This window comes from Coregonus lavaretus (assembly GCF_964263955.1).
Source record: "Coregonus lavaretus genome assembly, chromosome: 8".
Lineage (NCBI taxonomy): Eukaryota > Metazoa > Chordata > Actinopteri > Salmoniformes > Salmonidae > Coregonus > Coregonus lavaretus.
The window spans coordinates 55,378,078-55,401,188 of NC_139995.1; the positions used below are offsets into that span (position 1 = coordinate 55,378,078).

At 47.8% G+C, this 23,111-nt stretch overlaps 1 protein-coding gene across 1 annotated transcript in view; it reads left to right on the top strand.

Annotated features, from left to right (window-relative positions):
• LOC311134102 (uncharacterized protein) overlaps positions 1–23,111 on the top strand; it is a gene marked incomplete at its 3' end in the record, with an annotated part of 39,934 nt that overhangs the window by 12,279 nt on the left and 4,544 nt on the right. Inside the window, exons 2-5 of the mRNA XM_084167689.1 lie at positions 10,505–10,654; positions 10,945–11,142; positions 19,895–20,670; positions 20,929–21,003. Of these exons, the coding sequence (XP_084023815.1) occupies positions 10,505–10,654; positions 10,945–11,142; positions 19,895–20,670; positions 20,929–21,003 (1,199 nt within the window). The remainder of the gene's footprint in view (positions 1–10,504; positions 10,655–10,944; positions 11,143–19,894; positions 20,671–20,928; positions 21,004–23,111) is intronic.

Genomic DNA, 23,111 nt, shown 5'->3' on the forward strand with positions numbered 1-23,111 from the left:
CTCTCTGTGTACATCCAAGGGCCAGCCGTGCTGCCCTGTTCTGAGCCAATTGCAATTTTCCTAAGTCCCTCTTTGTGACACCTGACCACACGACTGAACAGTAGTCCAGGTGCGACAAAACCAGGGCCTGTAGGACCTGCCTTGTTGATAGTGCTGTTAAGAAGGCAGAGCTGCGCTTTATTATGGACAGACTTCTCCCCATCCTAGCTACTGTTGTATCAATATGTTATGACCATGACAGTTTACAATCCAGGGTCACTCCAAGCTATTTAGTCTGCTCAACTTGCTCAATTTCCACATTATTCATTACAAGATTTAGTTGAGGTTTAGGGTTTAGTAAATGATTTGTCCAAAATACAATGCTTTTAGTTTTTGAAATATTTAAGACTAACTTCTTCCTTGCCACCAATTCTGAAACTAACAGCAGCTCTTTGTTAAGTGTTGCTGTCATTTCAGTCGCTGTGGTAGCTGACGTGTATAGTGATGAGTCATCCGCATTCATAGACACACTGGCTTTACTGAAAGCCAGTGGCATGTCGTTAGTAAAGATTTTAAAAAGTAAGGGGCCTAGAAGTCTGCCCTGGGGAATTCCTGATTCTACCTGGATTTTGTTGGGGAGGCTTCCATTAAAGAACACCCTCTGAGTTCTGTAAGACAGGTAACTCTTTATCCACAATATTGCAGGGTGTGTAAAGCCATAACACATTCATTTTTCCAGCAACAAACTATGATCGATAATGTCAAAAGCCACACTGAAGTCTAACAAAACAACCCCCACAATCTTTTTATCATCAATTTCTCTCAACCAAACATCAGTCATTTGTGTAAGTGCTGTGCTTGTTGAGTGTCCTTCCCTATAAGTCTGCTGAAAGTCTGTTGTCAATTAGTTTACTGTGAAATAGCATTTTATCTGGTCAAACACCATTTTTCCCAAAGGTTTACTAAGGGTTGGTAACAGGCTGATTGGTCAGCTATTTGAGCCAATTAAGGGGGCTTTACTATTCTTAGGTAGGGGAATAACTTTTGCTTCCCTCCAGGCCTGAGGGCACATATTTTCTAGCAGGCTTAAATTGAAGATATGGCAAATAGGAGTGGCAATATCGTCCTCTATTATCCTCAGTAATTTTCCATCCAAGTTGTCAGACCCCGGTGGCTTGTCATTATTGATCGACAATAGTACTTTTTTCACCTCTTCCACACTTAATTTACGGAATTCAAAATTGCAATGCTTGTCTTTCATAATTTGGTCAGATTTACTTGGATGTGTAGTGTCAGCGTTTGATGCTGGCATGTCATGCATAAGTTTGCCAATCTTGCCAATGAAAAAATCATTAAAGTAGTTGGCAATATCAGTGGGTTTTGTTATGAATGAGCCATCTGATTCAATGAATGATGGAGTGGAGTTTGCCTTTTTGCCCAAGATTTCATTTAAGGTGCCCCAAAGCTTTTTCCTATCATTCTTTGTCATTTATCTTTGTTTCATAGTGTAGTTTCTTCTTCTTTTTATACAGTTTAGTCACATGATTTCTCAATTTGCAGTATGTTTGCCTATCGGTAGTACAGCCAGACCTATTTGCCATCTCTTTTGCCTCGTCCCTCTCAACCATACAATTTTTCAATTCCTCATCAATTCACTGGGATTTAACAGTTTTTGCAGTTATTTTCTTAGTGGGTGCATGCTTATTAGTAAATGGGATAAGCAATTTCATAAATGTGTCAAGTGCAGCGTCTGGTTGCTCCTCATTACACACAACAGACCAACAAATATTATTAAACAATATAAGAATCACTACAGAACTTCTTGTATGACCTCTTACACACAATATTAGGCCCAGCCTTTGGAACTTTGGTTTTCCTAGATATGGCTACTATATTGTGATCACTACATCCGATGGATTTGGATACTGCGTTCAAACACATTTCTGCAGCATTAGTAAAGATATGATCAATACATGTTGATGATTTAATTCCTCTACTGTTTGTAAATACCCTGGTAGGTTGATTGATAACCTGAACCAGGTTGCAGGCACTAGTTATAGTTTGAAGCTTTCTCTTGAGTGGGCAGCCTGATGAAAGCCAGTCAATATTTAAATCACACAGAAAGTATACCTCTCTATTGATATCACATATATTATCAAGCATTTCACACATGTTATCCAGATACTGACTGTTAGCACTTGGTGGTCTATAGCAGCTTCCCACCAGAATGGGCTTCAGGTGAGGCAGGTGAACCTGTAGCCATATGTGTAAGTGTTGGTGTGAGGTGTGACCCAGGTGCGGTGCAGGATAGACAGTAGGCAGTAGGCAGAGATGGTGAAACAAGGATCTTTACTGGTGGTGCCGAAGCCAGGATACAAAACAACGGACTTAACACAATAAAAGAAAGGTGGAGCAAATAAGTCTCCAAAAACAGGCTGACAGCCAAAATACGAAAAAGTAACTACGACTGAAATAATAAAGAAACACGGAGAACACTTCTCGAGTACCTGTACATACTTCTCCAATCAGACACTGATTAGTACTGCTGAGCATAGAGAAACTAGCAGAGAAAACTGAGCAAGGGAACACAGGGAAGTGAGGGCATAAATACACAGGTGAACAGGTAGACACAGGTGACACCAATAGGATGATGATTAGTTCAGACTGTGAGTGAGGGGGTGCCTAAGGTCGTCGGAGGATGACACCTTGTGGGTCGCTCCGGAACTGCGACCCCCTCCTGTAACACATATTACTTAAACAGTATTTAACATGTGATCCTCTCTAAGCTTTACAGGAATGTGGTTCTGAATATAGACCGCAACACCGCCCCCATTGGCATTTCTGTCTTTTCTGTAAATATTATAACCTTGTATTGCTACCACTGTATCATCAAAGGTATTATCTAAGTGAGTTTCAGAGATTGTCATAATATGAATGTCATCTGTTACTAGCAAATTATTGATTTCATGAACCTTGTTTCTTAAGCTACATATGTTAATGTGGGCTATTTCTAACACTTTTCTGGGATGCTTGATTATTTTGTCTTGCTTTACTGGGAAGCTTAGCAGAGGTAGACATACTCTGGTTATTTTTATTAGTGCAGGGTGAGCTGCACACAGTGGACTTCCTACTAAGGCACACCACCTCAGTGCTAACAGTATTACTCTGGTTCATAGGCATATGATTACTGCATACAATAGCTGTAGGATCAACAGAGGCATTCCGGGCAGTAAGAGGGACATAAATTAGGTTGTTTACCATGGTTCTTCCAACACCCTTAGGATAATGTACATTTGCTGAATCATTATGACAACTCAGCGACACAATAGTAGGGATTAAATGAGCTGGACTTGGGTCATTGATAAGTCATTGTCTCAACGCAGCCTTATAATGCTGTGAAAGGATCCAGGAACCCAAATGATTTGGGTGGATCCCATCCTCCTTATAATAGCTTTGTTTCCAGAAGGTATCAAAATTGTCAATAAATGTTACACCTACAGTGCTGCAATAGTCTCGTAGCCAGTTATGGAGGGCTAAAAGTTTGCTGAATCGTTCAATGCCACGATTTAGGGAGGACAGAGGGACAGATATTATGGGGCGTTTGTTGGTGTGAAGTAGAGACACAATCAGTTCTTTAAAATCCATCTTCAGCTGTTCTGAGCTGCCCTTCATAATGTCATTTGACCCCACATGAACCATGACAGTACCTGGTGATATCCTGAACGTTTGCCTCAGGAAAACACAAAGTCTTTGCCCCAGGTACAGATATATGCCTCACCATCGAACTCCCTATCACAATCGCCGGAATGATCCGGCCTCTGCCGTGTCTCGAAGCAGATTGCAAGGCCAGAGCTACAGAACTCACTGTAATGCTTGTGTAGTGTCTGAACAATTTACAATTTTGCTGACGTTGGGCAAATGGTCTTAGAGGATGTTGACTCAGCTTGAGGAAGCATCTGGAGAGTATTGCTATAGGGGCACCCTAAAACAGAGGAAGTCTGTTAGGTGGAGTCCTGGGATTGGTCTGTAGGGGAAAACACCCATATCGGGTTACATAGGATATATATACTATGGTTTGGGACAAAGGAGGGGAGAATAACATATTAGAGATTGGGGCCGGTTATTCTCCAGATGTCTGCAGAAGTCTGTAAATTGGCGCTGAGATCTTCAATGTAATAAATAATTATAATCGAGGACCGTGTCAGCGGATTTCTTGTTCTCACAGCATCTCAGCATCGTTTTCTCGACACTACACTTGTACTTCATACTTATTGTAGTTATTATTGTTATTTTTGATTTGACGCTTTGTTATTGATGGATTATTGTAGCCTACTGTAATGTTGATTACTGTACTGTAATGTGAAGGGAGCTAGCACACAACTTTTATTCCTGCTGTAAGTTTGATTAGATTTGATACTCCACATGATTCCCCTGCAACGGGATGCTATCTGATCCAGTGAACACAGAGGGAATCCGACTCCAACAGAGAGAGATTTAGAGGGAATCCGACTCCAACAGAGAGAGATTTAGAGGGAATCCGACTCCAACAGAGAGAGATTTAGAGGGAATCCGACTCCAACAGAGAGAGATTTAGAGGGAATCCGACTCCAACAGAGAGAGATTTAGAGGGAATCCGACTCCAACAGAGAGAGATTTAGAGGGAATCCGACTCCAACAGAGAGAGATTTAGAGGGAATCCGACTCCAACAGAGAGAGATTTAGAGGGAATCCGACTCCAACAGAGAGAGATTTAGAGGGAATCCGACTCCAACAGAGAGAGATTTAGAGGGAATCCGACTCCAACAGAGAGAGATTTAGAGGGAATCCGACTTCAACAGAGAGAGATTTAGAGGGAATCCGACTCCAACAGAGAGAGATTTAGAGGGAATCCGACTCCAACAGAGAGAGATTTCGAGGGAATCCGACTCCAACAGAGAGATTTAGAGGGAATCCGACTCCAACAGAGAGAGATTTAGAGGGAATCCGACTCCAACAGAGAGAGATTTAGAGGGAATCCGACTCCAACAGAAAGAGATTTAGAGGGAATCCGACTCCAACAGAGAGAGATTTAGAGGGAATCCGACTCCAACAGAGAGAGATTTAGAGGGAATCCGACTCCAACAGAGAGAGATTTAGAGGGAATCCGACTCCAACAGAGAGAGATTTAGAGGGAATCCGACTCCAACAGAGAGAGATTTAGAGGGAATCCGACTTCAACAGAGAGAGATTTAGAGGGAATCCCACTCCAACAGAGAGAGATTTAGAGGGAATCCCACTCCAACATAGAGAGATTTAGAGGGAATCTGACTCCAATAGAGAGAGATGTAGGGGCAAGAGAGAATGGATCAACTGAAGAATTAAAATATTTTGCACAATCACTCAGGGATCATCCTAAAATCCTGTTCCAAGTAAAGGAACAATTATCAAGAGTATCAATTTGATTTCATCCACAATGACGATCTTTGTTGTTGTTTGTTTATGTGCATTGGGCAAGTATGAATTACTACATGTTAAGTCAGTAGTGTCCTTTGACATCACATATGGGTCAATGAAATACACGTTGAAAGTAAAGTTTTGTGAGTGGTAAAACTCCAGAAATATGGTCATAGCGGTTGTTTTGTCGATGTCAGAGGCGGAACTGCATTAGAGCTGTCAAATCCCCAAGCGGCTCCTGGCGTTATACCTAAAGCGGACACTGCCATTGGCTGCAGGGAGTCGCATTAACAGAATACAGCCTGGTTTACACGTTGGAACACTGGAATGCGAGATGTAATCTACACCTCCATTATGATGATAGAAATCCTCTTTATTTGGTTGAATGGTATTTATATTTTCTATATTATATTATTTCTATATAGCCTACACTTTCTTGTTCTGACCTTCTAACGCGAGTGGGGCGGGTGTGGCTTCGTGACAATGATCGCAAGGCGGCTCCAACGCAGTTCCACCTCCAACACTGCCAAAACATCCGCTATTCGGGTGTCTGCTACCGCCAGTGAACGCTTGATCTGATTGAATCTAGGCCATAGTCTCTCTCCTCCTCAAGTCTTGTCCTTGAAGCTACATTGTGAATACAGCACTGTTGTGTGCGTCAGCCCCTCGGTGAAGAAGGGCTGCTTTCCAAATGGCACCCTATTCCCTACATAGTGCACTTATTTTAACCAGAGCCACAATATAGGTAATGGTGTGTCATTGGGAAGTACTCAAGGTTAGCCACAGGCGCAGCCGTGTGGGAACGTAGAGAGCACAGAGCCAGAGCAGTACTATAATAGTTGGCCAATAGCCCAGTGTAATGGATGTGGTTCAGTGAAACGTTATGTTTCCATGATGCCTTACCTTGTCTGAGACCTGCCTGGAGGCTTGTGTTAGCTTCCTGAGCTCCAGCCTTTAGCTCAGCGGGCTAACACAAGCCTTATGGTGTGACTGCGCAGGAGACACAGGTTCAAATCCAGTTGGTCACAACAGCATTGCAGAGTGTTAGCCTGCTGAGCTAAAGGTACAGGAGCTAAACCTCTAACCCCATAGCCCCTAAACCCCTAAACCCATAGCCCCTAAACCCATAGCCCCTAAACCCCTAGCCCCTAAACCCCTAGCCCCTAAACCCATAGCCCCTAAACCCATAGCCCCTAAACCTCTAAACCCCTAGCCCCTAAACCCATAGCCCTTAAACCCATAGACCCTAAACCTCTAAATCCCTAGCCCCTAAACCCCTAGCCCCTAAACCCATAGCCCCTAAACCTCTGAACCCCTAGCCCCTAAACCCATAGCCCCTAAACCTCTAAATCCCTAGCCCCTAAACCCATAGCCCCTAAACCTCTGGACCCCTAGCCCCTAAACCCATAGCCCCTAAACCTCTAAATCCCTAGCCCCTAAACCCATAGCCCCTAAACCTCTGGACCCCTAGCCCCTAAACCCATAGCCCCTAAACCTCTAAATCCCTAGCCCCTAAACCCATAGCCCCTAAACCTCTGAACCCCTAGTCCCTAAACCCATAGCCCCTAAACCTCTGAACCCCTAGCCCCTAAACCCATAGTCCCTGAACCCCTAAACCCATAGCCCCTAAACCCATAGCCCCTAAACCCCTAGCCCCTAAACCCATAGCCCCTAAACCCATAGTCCCTAAACCCCTAAACCCATAGCCCGTAAACCCATAGCCCCTAAACCCCTAGCCCCTAAACCCATAGCCCCTAGCTCCCTAAACCCCCTAGCCCCTAAACCCATAGTCCCTAAACCCCTAAACCCATAGCCCCTAAACCTCTGAACCCCTAGCCCCTAAACCCATAGCCCCTAAACCCATAGCTCCTAGCTCCCTAAACCCCCTAGCCCCTAAACCCCTAGCTCCTGAACCCCTAAACCCCTAAACCCCTAGCTTCTGCAGACTGGCAAGCTAGCCAGTGGAGGGTTCGGGGTTTCTCGCTTCCACTAACTTTGATTTATGCATTAGCTGCTGAGAGGAAGCGACCCAGAAAAGTAACTTGCTGCTTGTCACTTGCTTCTGAACATCCGCTCTGGCTGTATCAGTGAAAGGATTTAAATGTTTACTTCTCTGTGAAGCTTTTTAGCTTGCAGCTGGGAGAGATTAGAGCTTTTTAGCTTGTGGCTGGGAGGGATTAGAGTTTTTTTTAAACTGGTGGCTGGGAGGGATTAGAGGTTTTTTAGCTAGTGGCTAGGAGGGATTAGAGGTTTTTAGCTTGTGGCTGGGAGGGATTAGAGGTTTTTAGCTTGTGGCTGGGAGGGATTAGAGGTTTTTTAGCTTGTGGCTGGGAGGGATTAGAGGTTTTTTAGCTTGTGGCTGGGAGGGATTAGAGGTTTTTTAGCTTGTGGCTGGGAGGGATTAGAGGTTTTTAGCTTGTGGCTGGGAGGGATTAGAGGTTTTTTAGCTTGTGGCTGGGAGGGATTAGAGGTTTTTAATTGGTGGCTGGGAGGGATTAGAGGTTTTTTAGCTTGTGGCTAGGAGGTGGCTGGGAGGGATTGAAGCTTTCTGGCACATACAGTACCATGAGTTTAGGAGCCTCCTCTTTTTATATATATATATATATATATATATATATATATATACACACACACACACACACACACACACACACACACACACACACACACACACACACACACACACACACACACCACACACCACACACCACACACCACACACGTACGTCCCCTGTAGCTCAATTGGTAGAGCATGGCGCTTGCAACGCCAGGGTTGTGGGTTCGTTTCCCACGGGGGGCCAGTATGAAAATGTATGCACTCACTAACTGTAAGTCGCTCTGGATAAGAGCGTCTGCTAAATGACTAAAATGTAAATGTGTTTGAAGAGCCAGCAGAGACAGACAGAGCCACGCCAGGAAGAGAACAGGGATGTGTTTGAGTTTTAATCAGTGTGACAGAAGCTCTGCCAGCTCCACTGGCTTGTCCTTATCTAACTACAAGCCTCTGTGACTCTGCATATAAAAAGCCACGGCTTGGTAAATGGAAAAATGTGTTTTGAAAGAATAAACCTCTGTCTTGTCTTGGTAACTCTTTCTGCCATGTGGCTGGGCCGGTGACCTGGCGTGGTGAAAAGGCCTGTTCTACAAGCCACTGTGACTCTGCATAGAGAAAGCCACGGCAAGGATGGAAAATGTATTTAGGGAATAAGGAATAAATCTGTCTTGGTAGTCTCTCCTAACAGACTGTTAACTTAATCGAGGTAGCTAGCCTGCACACACAATATTTGGTTCTAGGTTCCAAGATTAGTATTACTGTCTTGCCTCTTGGTAACACTTTTTTGCCATGTGGTCGGTGACCTGAGCTTGGCCTGGTGACAGAGACACAGGGGGCTAAGCCCAGTGTGACACCGTAGTGTAGTAAGCGTGTTCAGGCAGTGTGGAGCGTGATACTAAGCTGGTTGGACTCTAGGCCTTACTAAGCCATCTGTGGTTAAGACTAGGCTGGGGACAGACTGGGGACAGGCAGCAGACTGCTGGGGTTAAGACTAGGCTGGGGACAGGTTGGGGACAGGCAGCAGACTGCTGGGGTTAAGACTAGGCAGGGGACAGGCTGGGGACAGGCAGCAGACTGCTGGGGTTAAGACTAGACTGGGGACAGGCTGGGGACAGGCAGCAGACTGCTGGGGTTAAGACTAGGCTGGGGACAGACTGGGGACAGGCAGCAGACTGCTGGGGTTAAGACTAGACTGGGGACAGGCTGGGGTTAAGACTAGGTTGGGGAGAGGCTGGGGACAGGCTGGGGTTAAGACTAGGCTGGGGACAGGCTAGGGTTAATAATAAGTTGTGGACAGGCTGGGGTTGACTAGGCTGGGGACAGGCTGGGGTTAAGGCTAGGCTGGGGACAGGCTAGGGTTAATAATAAGTTGTGGACAGGCTGGGGTTGACTAGGCTAGGGACAGGCTGGGGTTAAGGCTAGGCTGGGGACAGGCTAGGGTTAAGACTAGGTTGGGGAGAGGCTGGGGACAGGCTGGGGTTAAGACTAGGTTGGGGAGAGGCTGGGGACAGGCTGGGGTTAATAATAAGTTGTGGACAGGCTGGGGTTGACTAGGCTGGGGACAGGCTGGGGTTAAGGCTAGGCTGGGGACAGGCTAGGGTTAATAATAAGTTGTGGACAGGCTGGGGTTGACTAGGCTGGGGACAGGCTGGGGTTAAGACTAGGCTGGGGACAGGCTGGGGTTAAGACTAGGTTGGGGAGAGGCTGGGGACAGGCTGGGGTTGACTAGGCTGGGGACAGGCTGGGGTTAAGACTAGGCTGGGGACAGGCTGGGGTTAAGACTAGGTTGGGGACAGGCTGGGGACAGGCTGGGGTTAAGGAGCCAAGGAAGAGGCAGTAGAGCGCACTAGACAGGAGAAAGTGCCTTAACAGGTTGAAGACAGACAGAGGACTGTCACTTAAGTGCTTAGTTACCTCATGTCCATCTGTCTCAGCCATGCCAGTGTCCTATCCTATGGCCAGTCACATACAACATCTGCCTTAAATACACATCGGCCGTATGAGACCGCTCTACTGGACTGTATGCAGCCACAATTTAACACTTTAGAAAAATGGCAGAGAAGAAGCCTATTTGAAGGCACATTTTTACGAACACTATTGAAAAAACGGTTGACAGCGAAAACCAGGAGATTTGAGGAAAGTTGATCAAACATGTTATCAACCAGTGGAGGCTGCTGAGGGGCGGACAGCTCATAATAATGTCTGGAACGGAATAAATGGAATGGCATCAAACATGGAAACCATGTATTTGATACCATTCCACTGATTCCATTCCAGCAATTACCACGAGCCCGTCCTCCCCACCAACCTCCTGTGTTATCAACCAAACCAAAACAACTTATCTGTTTACAGTATTAACTTCTATCTGTGAGGAAATCTTGTCTTGGTTTATTTCACAACTGATTTAAGATGGTACTTACCTGGAATTAACTAAGAACTGTGAGGAAATCTTGTCTAGGTTTATTTCACAGCTGATTTAAGCTGGTATTAACTAAGAACTGTGTGGAAATCTTGCTTTCCTTCGCTCTTTTGTTCCAGGCTCCACACTGTTGTTCCTGTTGTCCTGTGACGCCCTGCTGAGTGATGGGCCACCCACCCTGCTGTCCACCTCCCAGCCCTCCCAGCCCTCTCCTCTGTCCCTCATGGACCTGGATCTAGATGTGGAGGAGCAGCCTGAGATGATGACCGGTAGGTTAGAGAAGCGGGCCAGCAACCACAGGGTCGCTCGTTCGTTTCCCATATCCAACTGAAAAATCTGGTGGGGCATAGGCCGGCAACCAGAGCCTCGCTGGCATCAGTACCTTAGATGTAATCTCCTGCCATTGTGCCTTTGAGCAAGGCATTTAACCCCAGAGAAACTGCTCCAGGGAGTGTGTTTGTGTCTTGGGGGTTGGGCTAAAAGCAAAATACAAATGTCTGTGGACTGACAATAAAGTAAATAATAAATCAAGACAATAAAGTATTCTTCTTCTCTGTAGTTCCAGGCAGCCCCACCATGGTACCAGGCCTAACCTCCCAGGGACGGGAGACATCCCAGCAGGACACGTCCCAGGAGTCCTCAGGGTTCTTCAGTGAGGACAGTGAAGACAACAAGCCTCTCCAGTCCTCTGTTAACCTCTGGGACGATGTCAGAGACCAAGTCAACATCACTGGTCTAGACAGGAACTCCCTCAGAGGTACGTAGACTATGTATATGACAGTGGTATGTCTTTCCTGTCAGACATCAGAGTTCCCCTGCTACATCTTATCCATTATTTGGTGCCAAGGACAGGAGAAAGACAGGGAAGACCCTTGATAGCGTGAATACATGGCAGCAGGTAACATGTCTCAAACAGCAGCACGTGATCCAAGATGGCGTAGCAGTGCGGTCGTGTTCTTTGTTGTGTGTCCGTGTAAATAGCCTGTATTTTGTATTTTTTTGTATTTTTCGTACATATTTCCCTATCACACTTTTCATCCTTCTACTAAATATACTGTCCTGCAACCCGCCTCACTCAATGTGGAACGGATTCTATTATTTACTCACCTTTATCTAGAATCTCCAGTTGAAACTAGCTAGCCAGCTAACTAGCTACTTGCTATTAGCCACCATTAGCGGTTTTCACCCAGAACATGTCAATATGCCTTGCCTATTGCTGTTCCAGTTAGTTCTTATTATACAATTTCAATATAGAACCCCAAGTCATTCTCAAAGCGCCTCAAATAGCTCCTTTGTTCCACCCCCCATACACGCCGAGACCGGCTCAATCGGTGCCTCCAGTGATGCTATCTCTTTCATTGTTACCCAACGCTTAGGTTTACCTCCACTGTACTCATATCCTTCCATATCCTTGTCTGTACAGAATGCCCTGAATCTATTCTACAACGCCCGGAAGTCTGCCCCCTTTATTCTCTGTACCCAACGCACTAGAAGACCAGTTCTTAACGCCTTTAGCCATATCCTTATTCTAGTCCTCCTCTGTTCCTCTGGTGATGTAGAGGTTAACCCAGGCCCTGCAGCCCCCAGTATCACTCCTACTCCCCAGGAGTTATCATTTGTTGACTTCTGTAACCGTAAAAGCCTTGGTTTTCTGCACGTTAACATCAGAAGCCTCCTTCCTAAGTTTGAGTGATTCACTGCGTTAGCACACTCCGCCAACCCTGATGTTCTAGCAGTGTCTGAATCCTGGCTTAGGAAGGCCACCAAAAATTCTGAAATGTCCATCCCCAACTACAACATTTTCGGTCTAGATAGAACTGCCAAAGGGGGTGGAGTTGCAATCTACTGTAGAGATAGCCTGCAGAGCTCTATCATATTATCCAGGTCTGTGCCCAAACAGTTTGAGCTGTTTGGGCACAGAAAGCTTTCCAGAAATAAGTCTCTCACTGTTGCCGCTTGCTACAGACCCCCTCAGCCCCCAGCTGTGCCCTAGACACCATATGTGAATTGATTGCCCCCCACCTAAACTGGGATATGCTTAACACCCCGGCCATCCTACAATCCAAACTAGATGCCCTCAATCTCACACAAATTATCAAGGAACCTACCAGGTACAACCCTAAATCCGTAAACATGGGCACCCTCATAGATATCATCCTGACTAACTTACCCTCTAAATACACCTCCGCTGTCCTCAACCAGGATCTCAGCGATCACTGCCTTATTGCCTGCGTCCGTAACGGGTCCGCGGTCAAACACCACCCCTCATCAATGTCAAACGCTCCCTAAAACACTTTAGCGAGTAGGCCTTCCTAATTGACCTGGCCCAGGTATCCTGGATGGATATCGATCTCATTCCGTCAGTAGAGAATGCCTGGTTGTTCTTTAAAAGTGCTTTCCTCTCAATCTTAAATAAGCATTCCCCATTCAAAAAATTCTGAACTAAGAACAGATATAGCCCCTGGTTCTCCTCAGATTTGACTGCCCTTGACCAGCACAAAAACATCCTGTGGCGTACTGCATTAGCATCGAATAGCCCCAGCGATATGCAACTTTTCAGGGAAGTTAGGAACCAATATACACAAGCAGTTAGGAAAGCAAAGGCTAGCTTTTTCAAACAGAAATGTGCATCCTGTAGCACTAACTCCAAAAAGTTTTGGGACACTGTACAGTCCATGGAGAATAAGAGCACCTCCTCCCAGCTGCCCACTGCACTGAGGCTAGGAAACACTATCACCACCGATAAATGTACAATAATCGAGAATGTCAACAAGCATTTTGCTACGGCTGGCCATGCTTTCCACCTGGCTACCACTACCTCGGCCACCAGTTCTGCACCCTCCGCTGCAACTTGCCCATACCCCCCCCCCCCCCCTCGCTTCTCCTTCACACAAATTCAGACAGCTGATGCTCTGAAAGAGCTACAAAATCTGGACCCCTACGAATAATCTGGGCTAGACAATCTGGACCCTTTCTTTCTAAAAATAGCCGCCGAAATTGTCGCAACCCTTATTACTAGCCTGTTCAACCTCTCTTTCGTAACGTCTGAGATCCCCAGAGATTGGAAAGCTGCCGCGGTCATCCCCCTCTTCAAAGGGGGTGACATTCTAGATCCAAACTGTTACAGACAGTTATATCCATCCTGCCTTGCCTTTCGAAAGTATTTGAAAGCCAAGTTAACAAACAGATCACGACCATTTCGAATCCCACCGTACCTTCTCCGCTATGCAATCCGGTTTCCGAGCTGGTCATGGGTGCACCTCAGCCACGCTCAAGGTCCTAAACGATATTATAACCGCGATCGATAATAGACAGTACTGTGCAGTCGTCTTCATCGACCTGGCCAAGGCTTTCGACTCTTATTCGTATTGGCAGACTAAATAGCCTTGGTTTCTCAAATGACTGCCTCACCTGGTTCACCAAATACTTCTCAGATAGAGTTCAATGTGTCAAATCGTAGGGCCTGTTGTCTGGACCTATGGCAGTCTCTATGGGGGTGCCACAGGGTTCAATTATTGGGCCTATGCTACCCTCCAGTCCCTCGACTTCTTGGCGCTGACGGAAACATGGATTACCACAGAAAACACTGCTACTCCTACTGCTCTCTCCTCGTCTTACCATTTGTTCTCGCATACCCCGAGAGCATCTGGTCAGCGGGGTGGTGGCACAGGAATCCTCATCTCTCCCAAGTGGACATTCTCTCTTTCTTCTCTCGGTCCTCCCCTCCTGCTCCGTGGCTTGACGACTCATTGCGAGCTCACAGAACAGGGCTCCGGGCAGCCGAGCGGAAATGGAGGAAAACTAGACTCCCTGCGGACCTGGCATCTTTTCATTCCCTCCTCTCTACATTTTCTTCCTCTGTTTCTGCTGCTAAAGCCACTTTCTACCACTCTAAATTCCAAGCATCTGCCTCTAACCCTAGGAAGCTCTTTGCCACCTTCTCCTCCCTGCTGAATCCTCCTCCCCCTCCCCCCCTCCTCCATCTCTGTGGATGACTTCGTCAACCATTTTGAAAAGTAGGTTGACGACATCCGATCCTCGTTTGTTAAGTCAAATGACACCGCTGGTCCTGCTCACACTGCCCTACCCTATGCTTTGACTTCTTTCTCCCCTCTCTCTCCAGATGAAATCTTGCGACTTGTGATGGCCGGCCGCCCAACAACCTGCCCGCTTGACCCTATCCCCTCCTCTCTTCTCCAGACCATTTCCAGAGACCTTCTCCCTTACCTCACCTCGCTCATCAACTCATCCTTGTCCGCTGGCTATGTCCCTTCTGTCTTCAAGAGAGCGAGAGTTGCACCCCTCCTCAAAAAACCTACACTCGATCCCTCCGATGTCAACAACTACAGACCAGTATCCCTTCTTTCTTTTCTCTCCAAATCTCTTGAGCGTGCCGTCTTTAGCCAACTCTCTTGCTATCTCTCTCAGAATGACCTTCTTGATCCAAACCAGTCAGGTTTCAAGACTGGTCATTCAACTGAGACTGCTCTTCTCTGTGTCACGGAGGCTCTCCGCACTGCTAAAGCTAACTCTCTCTCCTCTGCTCTCGTCCTTCTATACCTATCTGCTGCCTTTGATACTGTGAACCATCAGATCCTCCTCTCCACCCTCTCTGAGTTGGGCATCTCCGGCGCGGCTCACTCTTGGATTGCGTCCTACCTGACAGGTCGCTCCTACCAGGTGGCGTGGCGAGAATCTGTCTCTGCACCACGTGCTCTCACCACTAGTGTCCCCCAGGGCTCAGTTCTAGGCCCTCTCCTATTCTCGCTATACACCAAGTCACTTGGCTCTGTCATATCCTCACATGGCCTTTCCTATCATTGCTACGCAGACAACACACAATTAATCTTCTCCTTTCCCCCTTCTGATAACCAGGTGGCGAATCGCATCTCTGCATGTCTGGCAGACATATCAGTGTGGATGACGGATCACCACCTCAAGCTGAACCTCGGCAAGACGGAGCTGCTCTTCCTCCCGGGGAAGGACTGCCCGTTCCATGATCTCGCCATCACGGTTGACAACTCCGTTGTGTCCTCCTCCCAGAGTGCAAAGAGCCTTGGCGTGACCCTGGACAACACCCTGTCGTTCTCCGCTAACATCAAGGCGGTGACCGATCCTGTAGGTTCATGCTCTACAACATTCGCAGAGTAAGACCCTGCCTTACACAGGAAGCGGCACAGGTCCTAATCCAGGCACTTGTCATCTTCCGTCTGGATTACTGCAACTCGCTGTTGGCTGGGCTCCCTGCCTGTGCCATTAAACCCCTACAACTCATCCAGAACGCCGCAGCCCGTCTGGTGTTCGACCTTCCCAAGTTCTCTCACGTCACCCCGCTCCTCTGCACACTCCACTGGCTTTCAGTTGAAGCTCGCATCTGCTACAAGACCATGGTGCTTGCCTACGGAGCTGTGAGGGGAACGGCACCTCCGTACCTTCAGGCTCTGATCAGTCCCTACACCCAAACGAGGGCACTACGTTCATCCACCTCTGGCCTGCTGGCTCCCCTTCCTCTGCGGAAGCACAGTTCCCGCTCAGCCCAATCAAAACTGTTCGCTGCTCTGGCACCCCAATGGTGGAACAAGCTCCCTCACGACGCCAGGACAGCGGAGTCACTCATCACCTTCCGGAGACACTTGAAACCCCACCTATTTAAGGAATATCTAGGATAGGATAAAGTAATCCTTCTACCCCCCCCCCCCCCCCCCCCCCCCAAAAAAAAAAACTATTGTAAAGATGTCATTTACAAAATAGACTCCAACACTCTACTCAGCAAATTGGATGTAGTCTATCACAGTGCCATCAATTCTGTCACCAAAGCCCCATATACTACCCACCACTGTGACCTGTACACTCTTGTTGGCTGGTCCTCACTACATATTCGTCGCCAAACCCACTGGCTCCAGGCCATCTATAAATCACTGCTAGGCAAATCTCCACCTTATCTTAGCTCATTGGTCACCATAGCAACACCCACCCGTAGTATGCGTTCCAGCAGGTATATCTCACTGGTCATCCCGTAGCTCAATTGTTAGAGCACGGCGCTTGTAACGCCAGGGTAGTGGGTTCGATCCCCGGGACCACCCATATGTAAAAATGTATGCGCACATGACTGTAAGTCGCTTTGGATAAAAGCGTCTGCTAAGTGGCATATTATATTATATTTATCCCCAAAGCCAACACCTCCTTTGGCCGCCATTCCTTCCAGTTCTCTGCTGCCAATGACTGGAACGAACTGCAAAAATCTCTGAAGCTGGAGACTCTTATCTCCCTCACTAACTTTAAGCATCAGTTGTCAGAGCACCTTACCGATCACTGCACCTGTACACAGCCCTTCTGAAATTAGCCCACTCAACTACCTCATCCCCATATTGTTATTTATTTTGCTCATTTGCACCCCAGTATCTCTATTTGCACATCATCTCTTGCACATCTATTATTCCAGTGTTAATACTAATTGTAATTATTTTGCACTATGGCCTATTTATTGCCTTACCTCCATAACTTACTACATTTGCACACACTGTATATATATTTTCTGTGGTATTTTTGACTTTATGGTTTGTTTTACCCCATATGTAACTCTGTGTTGTTGTTTTTATCGCACTGCTTTGCTTTATCTTGGCCAGGTCGCAGTTGTAAATGAGAACTTGTTCTCAACTGGCTTACCTGGTTAAATAAAGGTGAAATAAAAAAAAATAAAAAAAACCTAGACACACTGTAGAAGTGATGTTGCTGAAATGGGTATAGTTAGGCCCAGAACTGTTTTATTTTGGTGGGCTGGGCACAGGCAGAGCACTGCAGAATTCTTCTACATGTTGTCTCCACCAAGAGAAAGTGGATTCTGATTCCTTGCATTATGCAGAAGGTGGAATGGGGATATCTTTCACTGCCCAAACAGGCACTCGCACACCACAGTGGCAGACCTGGGTTCAAATGAAATTTAAAATAATTTAAAATACTTGATCTGTGCTTGATTGAACTCGCCTAGCTTAAAAGACAAATGGAATAGTCCCAAAACTGCAAATCCCAGCCCACCTGGTACTCCAGACAGGCTAGAGCAGACACTAAAAGTATCTGAATGATTTCAGTTAGTATTTGAACCCAGGTCTGCACGGCGGTAGCAAATGGGATTCCACGCTGCAGATATCGGGTGGAGTCGGCTTTCAGGCAGAAAGCACCAGCAGCAGTTTAGTCTCTGTAGCCTCTGTTGTTATGTAGCCTAGCTTAGCCTGTTGGTTCAGTCTATGTGCTGTCTATAGGAGTTGGCAAGACAGCACAAATAGATCTGGGACCAGGCTATGGTTTTGGAACCGAGTCTGTTTGTGTTTTAGCTAGCTCCTCTCTGTCTTTGTTCGTTCAACGTCATGACGAACATGAATGGCTCTTGACAGAGATAGAAGAGTTCCACCGCCTACAATACAGCACCAGGCTAATTGTGATGCCAGTCGTCTTTTAGCATTAGCTCAGTCCTCCTCTGGGGGGGGGGACATCCTGACTGATGTCTTGAGATGTTGCTTCAATATATATCCACATAATTTTCTTTCCTCATGATGCCATCTATTTTGTGAAGTGCACCAGTCCCTCCAGCAGCAAAGCACCCCCACAGCATGATGCTGCCACCCCCGTGCTTCACGGTTGGGATGGTGTTCTCCGGCTTGCAAGCCTTCCCCTTTTTCCTCCAAACATAACGATGGTCATTATGGGCAAACAGTTCTATTTTTGTTTCATCAGACCAGAGGACATTTCTCCAAAAAGTATGATCTTTGTCCCCATGTGCAGTTGCAAACCGTAGTCTGGCTTTTTTATGGCGGTTTTGGAGCAGTGGCTTCTTCCTTGCTGAGCGGCCTTTCAGGTTATGTCGATATAAGACTTGTTTTACTGTGGATATAGATACTTTTGTACCCGTTTCCTCCAGCATCTTCACAAGGTCCTTTGCTGCTGTTCTGGGTTTGATTTGCACTTTTCGCACCAAAGTACGTTCATCTCTAGGAGACAGAACGCGTCTCCTTCCTGAGCGGTATGACGGCTGTGTGGTCCCATGGTGTTTATACTTGCGTACTATTGTTTGTACAGATGAACGTGGTACCTTCAAGCGTTTGGAAATTACTCCCAAGGGTGAACCAGACTTGTGGAGGTCCACCATTTTTTTTCTGAGGTCTTGGCTGATTTCTTTAGATTTTCCCATGATGTCAAGCAAAGAGGCACTGAGTTTGAAGGTAGGCCTTGAAATCCATCCCACAGGTACACCTCCAATTGACTCAAATGATGTCAATTAGCCTATCAAAAGCTTCTAAAGCCATGACATCATTTTCTGGAATTTTCCAAGCTGTTTAAAGGCACAGTCAACTTAGTGTATGTGAACTTCTGACCCTCTGGAATTGTGATACAGTGAATTATAAGTGAAATAATCTGTCTGTAAACAATTGTTGGAAAAATTCCTTGTGTCATGCACAAAGTAGATGTCCTAACCGACCTGCCAAAACTATATTTTGTTAACAAGAAATTTGTGGAGTGGTTGAAAAACGAGTTTTAATGACTCCAACCTAAGTGTATGTAAATTTCCGACTTCAACTGTATATATAGAGTCAGTTCCAGGGTCAGTTCCAATACCATATTAACAATGTGCAGGGATACTGGAGTGATGGAGGTAGATATGTATAGGGATAAGGGGACTAGGTATCAGAATATATGATAAACAGAGTAGCAGCAGCGTATATGATGATTGTATGTGAGTGTGTGTGTGTGTATGTATGTGAGCAAATTAAGTGTGTGTGTGTGTGTGTGTGTGTGTGTGTGTGTGTGTGTGTGTGTGTGTGTGTGTGTGTGTGTGTGAGTGTGAGTGAGTAGAGTCCTGTGAGTGTACATAGAGTCAGGTAAATGCATATAATTTAGTCCATGTAGCCATTTTGTTAGCTATTGAGCAGTCTTATGGCTTGGGGATAGAAGCTGTTCAGGAGCCTGTTGGTGTCAGACTTGTCGCTCCGGTACCCCTTGCCGTGCGGAAGCAGAGAGAATAGTCTATGGCTTGGGTGGCTGGAGTCTTTAACGATTGTCCGGGCCTTCCTACCACACCACCTGATATAGAGGTCCTGGATGGCAGGGAGCTCGGCCCCAGGTATGTACTGGGCTGTCCGCATCACACTTTGTAGCGCCATGCGATCGAGGGGGGCGATGCAGTTGCCATACCAAGCAGTGATGCAGCCAGTCAAGATTCTCTCAATGGTGCAGCTGTATAACTTTTTGAGGATTTGAGGGCCCATGCCAAATATTTTCACTAGGGATTGACGTTCCGTCTGTGTTGTGGATAATACATCTGTCCCAGTCACACTGAAACACATGTCACATGTCACAACACAGAGTTAAAGAGCCTTCCTGAGTTAATCCCAATCTGTTACTGCATTCCAAATAAAACAAGTAATTCATATTGTTATTATTGTGTGTACTATCAAATACCTGGTCATCTCTGTACTATAAAATCAACTACTACAATGTCTTCTTGATCGTCTCAGGTTACAGTCAGACCCTCTCCCAGTCCTCCACCTCTCCTGTGGAGGAACCCAGACAGGGGAACCAAACCTCTCCTTTCATGACTGAGGTGGAGAACCTGGAGCGGGAGCTATGGGAGATGGAGAGAGAGTCCAGCGGCCTCCCCATGGAGCCTGGCTATGACCAGAGCCAGGCCCTGCCTGCCACCACCACCATCCCTGCTGCTGACCCTGTGGCTCCTGTAGATTCAACCACCTTAGACCCACAATATGTCCCAGTACACGGGGGCCCGGAATCACCTCCTGGGGACACAGTGGAGGAAGAGGTAGCAGAGGAGGAGGAGGAGGAGGAGGAGACGGATGGGGAGATGAAGAGGGAGAGTCCCACCACTGAGCCTGACGCCTCCATCGCCACCTCCAGACCCACCCTCCCAGAGGTGGGTGTCTTCCCCAGCTTTGGGCCCCTCCAGCCGGACAACACTCATACAGAAGGCCGGGAGGAGGTGGTGGAGGAAGAGGAGGCAGTGGGCCTTGGAGGACCTGGGAGTGACTGGGGAAGAGGAGGGAGAGGAGGGGACATCTCTCCCCTGACCACGGTCCCCTCTACTTCTTTGGCCCCCACGGTCGGCTTCACAGAGGACTCCTGGGATCGTCTAGAGGACGAGGAGGTGTTCCCTGGGAGGGAGGGCCAGGAGGAGGAGAGGAGGCAGGAGGAGCAGGAGGTCAAACATGGAGGAACAGAGCTGTATACAGAGGCAGAGCTCCTCCCCGGTGCACACTTCTCACAGGAGATACAGCAGGTACAGTGGTATCTCTCATGGAGTCCAGTAAACTATGATCATATGATGAGTAACCTGAGACCTGAAGACTTGTGTTAGCTCCCTGAGGTAATGCCCAAGCTTTAGTTCAGCGGGTTAACACAGTGTCGTGGCATGTAGGAGACTGGTTTTGAACCCAATCTGTCACACTATGGAACTGTATATTTTGAGCGTTGCGATTGATTGGTTTGACAACCTCTTACCAGCTCATATTAACTCCTCTCTTCGTGTAACCACCAGGTGATCTGTGTGGACTGGAGCGATCTGGCTGGGAAGGGCTACGTCATCCTCAACATGTCAGACAACGTTGACTGTGTGAGTACCACAACGTGACTAAATAGATCATACAGGTATTTTAAGAACCGTAATAATGCAGCGCTGTATTGCTGCTGTTGCTTAGACAATTCCCTACAATAATGTCATGCCCACTAGTTAAATCTATAATTGAATCAATATGGCATGATGGGATGCCATCAGATGGTAGCCTGGTTAAACCAGCCTGAACACTAGTGAAACTGTAGTGAGTGTAGTGTTCAGTCTGTTTTAACCAGGCTAGTCAATAGATTCAGACAACTCCATTGTTGTCCTTCACTGTGAGACAACCCAGGAGCTAGCAGACAGACAGACGGCAGCCCTTTCTGTCCTCTGACAGTCGGTCCTTAATCACAACATCCTCCTCGCCATCCATCACACCCCCTCCATCACCCAAAAGTCCCCCGTCACCATGGAAACAGCACAAAGCCATGCGATTATAATCAATGTGACCTTTTGGGTTGTCACGCCAACCGCTGCAGAGTAACCAGTAGGACCCAGCAGGGAGGAGGACAGAACTCAGATCCACAGAACGACACGTTTTGTTTTGGAAACAGCAGATCCTACACAGGAGTGTGAGGAAGTGGGATTAATTCAACACCATACTTGGCATGCCATACCAGATCAGGGGCGCAACGGGGGGGTGGTGAGAGAGTGGTGGTCACGCCCGGTGCCGGATCTGCCTCCGAGGCGGAATGCCCACCCGGCCCCTACCCTCTTGTGTTTGGTTGGCGCGGTCGCAGTCCGCGCCTTTGGGGGGGGGGGGGTACTGTCACGCCCTGGCTCTGGGGACTCTTAAATGTTGAGCCAGGGTGTGGATTTTCATTGTTTAGTTTTCTATGTTTTTCGTTCTAGATCATTTATATCTATGTTGGCCAGGGTGGTTCCCAATCAGAGACAGCTGTAGCTCGTTGTCTCTGATTGGGGACCATACTTAGGCAGCCTTTTGGCATGTTAGTTTTGTGGGATCTTGTTCCGTAAGGTTTTGTGTATAACCTAGGACTTCACGTATCGTTTCGTTTGTTGTTTTGGTTCGTTGTGTACACAAATAAAGAATGTACGCTTATCACGCTGCGCCTTGGTCCGCTTCATCTGTCAACGATCGTGACAGAAGATCCCACCACCAGAGGACCAAGCAGCGTGCCCAGGAGGAGAAGTTGGCGATGTCCCAGGTGGGCGAATGGTGGTCATGGGAGGACATATTCGCGGGCAGAGGGCCATGGGCAAAAGTAAATGCCCAGGCAGGAGAGGAGAAACGGCGCCAACCGTGCCGACGACGGACACGCGAGAGGCAAACCCAAGTCATTTTTTTTGGGGGGGGGGGGGGGGCACACGGCGTGGACGACGGGGCTGCTGGAGGCAGCTACAGGGCGAATCGGCGGACTAGGAGAGGAGGCCACCAGGTTTGGGGGGCTGGAAGGGTGGTTGGCGGAGCCTAGAGGTAGAGCAGAGCCAACTCCCCGTACTCAGGCTAGGCAGCGTGAGACTAGGCAGGTTCCGTGTTATGCGGAGCCATGTACTGTGCCGCGAGTGTTCCGGCACAGTCCTGTACGTCCTGTGCTAGCACCACGCACGTGTCGTGCTAAGGTGGGCATGCAGCCAGGACGGAGTGTGCCGGCTCAACGCTCGTGGCCTCCAGTACCCCTTCTCGGTCCCGGATATCCTGCGCCAGTGCCACGTGCTGTAGTGCTAGTACGAGTGCACAGCCCTGTACATCCTGTGCTGATGCCTCACACAGATTGTGTGGAAATAGGCATTCAGCCAGGACGGGTTGTGTCAGCTCTCCGCTCCAGACCTCCAGTCCGTGTCCACAGTCCAGCCCAGCCTGTTCCTGTCCCTCGCACCAAGCCGGTGGTGCGCGTCGCCAGCCCGGTCCGTTCCTGCTCCCCGCACCAAGCCAGTGGTGCGCGTCGCCAGCCCGGTCCGGCCTGTTCCTGTCCCTCGCACCAAGCCTGTGGTGCGCGTCGCCAGCCCGGTCCGGCCTCCCGCACCAAACCAGTGGTGCGCGTAGCCAGCCCGGTCCGGCCCGTTCCTGCTCCCCGAACCAAGCCAGTGGTGCGCGTCGCCAGCCCGGTCCGGCCCGTTCCTGCTCCCCGCACCAAGCCAGTGGT